Source organism: Palaemon carinicauda, chromosome 11, assembly GCF_036898095.1.
Source record: "Palaemon carinicauda isolate YSFRI2023 chromosome 11, ASM3689809v2, whole genome shotgun sequence".
NCBI classification, from domain to species: Eukaryota; Metazoa; Arthropoda; class Malacostraca; order Decapoda; family Palaemonidae; genus Palaemon; species Palaemon carinicauda.
In genome coordinates, this window is record NC_090735.1 from 9,355,209 (window position 1) to 9,360,208 (window position 5,000).

At 36.2% G+C, this 5,000-nt stretch overlaps 1 protein-coding gene across 1 annotated transcript in view; it reads right to left on the reverse strand.

Annotated features, from left to right (window-relative positions):
- Window positions 1-4,529: 4,529 nt before the first annotated feature.
- LOC137649588 (pro-resilin-like) overlaps window positions 4,530-5,000 on the reverse strand; it is a 15,769-nt gene continuing 15,298 nt past the window's right edge. The window contains exon 3 of the mRNA XM_068382563.1: window positions 4,530-4,762. Within this exon, the coding sequence (XP_068238664.1) occupies window positions 4,532-4,762 (231 nt within the window). The 3' untranslated portion in view covers window positions 4,530-4,531. The remainder of the gene's footprint in view (window positions 4,763-5,000) is intronic.

The window sequence follows — 5,000 nt, forward strand, 5'->3', positions numbered from 1 at the left end:
ACATCAAAACAAATATTTCATATATAAACTATAAAAAGACTTATGTCAGGCTGTTCAACATAAAAATATTTGCTGCAAGTTTGAACTTTTGAAGTTCTACAATGATTGTTTAAGAATTTTCTTATGATAAAAATTTAAATCCTAAATGGAAAATGTTGGTTTAATTGTGGTTGAGTTAAATTTTGGGTCTTTTCGATTATCTTTTTTTTTTTTTTTAGATAAAATCCATAAGAATATTTGAATCGAAAACTAAGATCAGTTTCCAGTTTTTTTTTTTTTAAATTGTTTTACATTTGTATGTTTCAATTCTATCTTTATTTTCCGGGTTCATAAAAAAATTATATATATTCAATCTCAAACTTACATTATTAACATTCGTAGTTTTGAAAAAATACCGATTTTTTTCGTTAGTCTTAATTAAAGTTTTTAAAGGCCGCTCGTGAATGGCAGAGGCAAGAACTGCCTTAGATGGAAAAACATTGTCCTAGATATTAACCTTATCTACATATGATCAGCCCCCAAGCCCCATCTTGACCCAAGCTAGGGCCAGGGAAGGCCAGGCAATGGCTGCTAATGAGTCAGCAGGTAGACCTACAGTATATGCTCCCCAAAACACCCATCCTTAGCTCACATGGATGGTGAGGTTGCAGACTCTACAAGAAACCATTGAGCTTGAGCGTGACTCGAACCCCAGTCCGGCAGATCTGCTTGATTTAATTCCGTGATAAATAAAAAAACTGCTGTGCCTAAAGATCTCTCTCTCTCTCTCTCTCTCTCTCTCTCTCTCTCTCTCTCTCTCTCTCTCTCTCTCTTCAGTTGAACTTCAAAACGAACAACCTGTAGCTTGTTGTGGTGGCCTATTGGAGACGTCCCTGCCTGACGATCTGCTGGACTAAGGTAAGAGTCGCGTATCCTCACCATCCTTGTGAACGAAGGATGGGGTGTTTGGGGGAGCCTGTAGGTCTACCTTCTGGGTCATTAGCAGCTATTGCCTGGTGCCCCATGGTCTTTGGTTTGGTGGAGAGGGGGCCTGGACGCTGATCATATGTATATAATGTAAGTCTCTAGGTTATTGCCACTGTCCCTTGCTTCTGCCACTCAAGAGTGACCTTTAAACCTTACATACACGGCGAAAGGGTGAGCTTTCCCCTCCCCTCTGCCCCTCTAGAACGTTTGAGAAGGGAGAACTCTTCCCCCCTGATTTATTGTTAATTTATTCTCATCATTTATTTATTTCCTTATTCCCTTTCCTCACTAGGCTATTTCTCCCTATTGGAGCCCTTGGGCTTAAAGCATCTTGCTTTTCCAACTAGGGTTGTACCTTGGCAAGTAATAATAATAATAATAATAACAATAAGCAAATGAATAGATATTGTTCCAAGCAACTAGCATTTCGATAACCAAGCACTGGATCTGACGAGTCAAGATATTAGCGGGGTTTAAAGTTAACGCAGCTGATATAAGTGTATATCAATATTAGCGTGATTATGGGTTCTAACGGTAATATATTGCTTGGGGAGATATCAGCGGTGAATGATACTGCTGAATGTTTGAGTGAAAGGATATAAGTGTGAGGAAGAAATATAAGTAGGATAAGTAGGAATTCTACAAAGCAAAAATAAAAAGGGGAAACAATCTTGGCGTGATTGTATTTGCTTTGTAAACTTCCTGATTAAAGCCTTTTAACCCAACTAGGATTATAGCTTAGGTAATAATAATAATTATAATAATAATAATTTGCTAGACAGTATATTTAGATTACTATTTGAGAACTAAACCAGACATGGAGAAGAGTAACTCGGCATTAATTTCACAGCGGAGTTGCTAGGATAGACACAGCCTATCCCAACCAATCACAGCCACGGAAACTTTCCCGCGCGTTCGATTTCAGCCAATCAGCATCAGCGTTGCCTCCTTCTCGAATCTCTAGTAACTCTACCATTCAGGCTTATCAACCAGCGTCACTTGATAGTCCCGGCGCGTTTAAATTCGTGTTCCCTCTTATTTTGACGATTATTTTGTGATTATTTCATTGCCGAGTGCTAATTACTCACTAGGAACATGGCATCGAGTGACAGTGATGTTCTAGTTTAAATAGAGCTATTTGAAGTAATGTTAGTGACGTTAAAAACGTGATTACTGAAACAGAAGTGCACTCGAGAATTAGCAAGTTTCAATATGGCGGAAGTAATGAAGTGAAAATACCTGAATTTGTGATTATTTCATTGCCGAGAGTTAATTAATCACTAGAAACATGGCATCGAGTGACAGTGGTGTTCTAGTTGAAACAGGACCACTTGAGGATAGTGTTAATGATGTCATTAACGTGATTATTGAGATTCAATATGGCGGGAGGAATGAAGTGAATATACTTGAATGTATCGCTTGATTATTGTTTGGGTGTTTAAGTGATCTTGGTCATAACGGAGGCCGTAGGAATGGGGAATTTGAAGGGGCTTCTATAGTTGTTGTTGTACATTGTGTTGCTGATACGCCAAGCACCATAGTGTTGGTGATAAACCAAGTATCATTGGGTTTGTTGGGCACAAACATAGTAACATAGGGTGTTTTGGTGATAAACTTTGTACCATAGAGTATTTTGGTGATTAACTTTGAACTATTGGTTGTGTTGGTGATAAACCAAGTACCATAAGGTTTGTAGGGGACAAACTTAGTAACATAGGGTGTTTTGGTGATAAACTTTGTACCACAGGTAGTGGTGGTGATATACGTAGCGTTACATTGTGCCGATCATAGGTGCAGTACCATAATAATTGTTGGTGGTATTTCATTTAACATTACTGGTGATAAACATGTAAAGGGTGGGTTGGTGATAAGACCAATGCCATAGTCTGTTGGTGATAAATGTAGTACTTTAGCTATTTTTGGTGATAATTCTGGTATTATTATGTCTATGGGGATAAAATGAATGCCACAGTCATTGTTGGTGATAGGCCTAGTACTGCTGGGTATGTTAGTGCAGACATAATGCCACAACCTATTGATGGTGTTTCCAATAAATATTTAGAGAGTATTTTTTAATATATAAACTATACAGACTTTGAAGAACCAAAGACAGAATATTGAAGAGGTGTAAAGTACACAAGTTAGTGACTAAAGGGACATGGAAACTTTTGAAGACAAACCAGAAATTGCATCAACTCATTTGAGGGCAACAGATTACAGGACGCAGACTGCAAGGAGATGAAGCAGGACGCGTGGAGGGTGAGTGTTACCATAAACGTTAACAAATGTAGAAGTTATCATTTCTCATTTGTTCATCGCTGTTCTGATTACCATTTCTGAAATCTGTTGTTTATTGATGTATGGTTTCATCTCATTCATTATACCATAACATAGGAGTAAATTTTCTAACTTTATCAGCGTTATTATAATATTGTTTTACTTTTTGAAATCTGTTGTTTATTGATGTGTTTTCATCTCATTCATTATACTATAACATAGGAGTAAATTTTCTAACTTTATCAGCGTTATTAAAACATTATTTTACTCATAACTTATTCATACTACGCGCTCTAGGCATCATTTAACGTTGTTTAATGCATTTTAATTACTAGGTAACTCTTAGATTGTATACATATTTTTATTTATTTCACAGAAAATGTACTTGAGAAACTGTAGTTTTTGAGACATACGTCAAATCATTTTATGCACATAAGCCTAGTGTAAAACCGTTAAGCTTTCAGTGCCAACAGTCCTTTCGGTATCTTAGATACTAAATGGTTTATGGAATTATAAATATGACGATATTTTAAACTCGTTTATTTTACTTGAGTTTTCTTAATTGTGGTGGGGAAAAAATGTGCTGTTTTTAACGTGTGTAATTCCGATATCAAATTCATACAATTTAGTAGGATGGGTGTATGTATGTATATATATATATGTATATATATGTATGTATTTATATATATATGTATTAATATATATGTATATATATAAATTTTATATATGTATATATATATATATGTATGTATTTATATAAATATATATATATATATATATATATATATATATATATATATATATATATATATATATATATATATATATATATATATATATATATATATATATATATATAGACAGATTCGTAGTCAGATTGATTAAAAGATAGTTGGAGATATATAGACAAATAGATTCAAAGAGCTTTCGTAAGGAATACCCATTATATTATACCAACCCCTATGAAATTTTGTATTAGGATCCTAAGAGGAATTAGTTCACCAACGTTTATCTGGGCTCCACACATGGTACTAGAAGAGTTGGAAGCTCCAGGCCTACATGGCTGAGGACTATGAAGCGTGAAGTAGATGATAAAATATGGATTTAAAACCTTAAGATAGAGATGACTGGCGAAATCTAACCTAGGCCTTTTGCGTCAATAGGCGTAGGAGGAGATGATGATGGTAGAGTATTAGGATATTGTTAATTAAAACATTTTTCTTTTAAAAACCATAGTTTATTCAGATAAATAGTTTCGTATCATCGTCCCCTAAATGCTGTAGACGTCTTAAGCATAAGAGGGCGCTGGATTGTACTGAGGCTCTCCCTCGTAAGTGACCTCAGCCACGAAACCCGAGTCCCCGTTGACGTTGTAGGACACCTTCTGCAGGCGACCGTCGGGAAGGAGCACGTAGTAGGATCCCTGAGTGTCGTAGCCATCACGGGCTTCCTGGTGGCCGAAGTCGTGGCCCGAGTAGTCGTCCTTCACGGCGTAGTTGAAGTCGTACTTGGCTGGTTCCTATCAGTAGAAAACAATTTCAAATCAAATGTTATAACAAATGATTTTGGATTTGATTAATTTGATTCATACTTTCAAAATAATCATGAATTTAGAGTTTATTAACTTTTTTTAAGATTTCAACTTATAACTGACCTCGTGAGATGGGGGAGGGGCGTATCCATACTGGGGCTGGGAGGGGCCACCAAAAACGGCAGCCACAAGGGACAACAACAAACAAATCTGTCAGGAAGAAAAC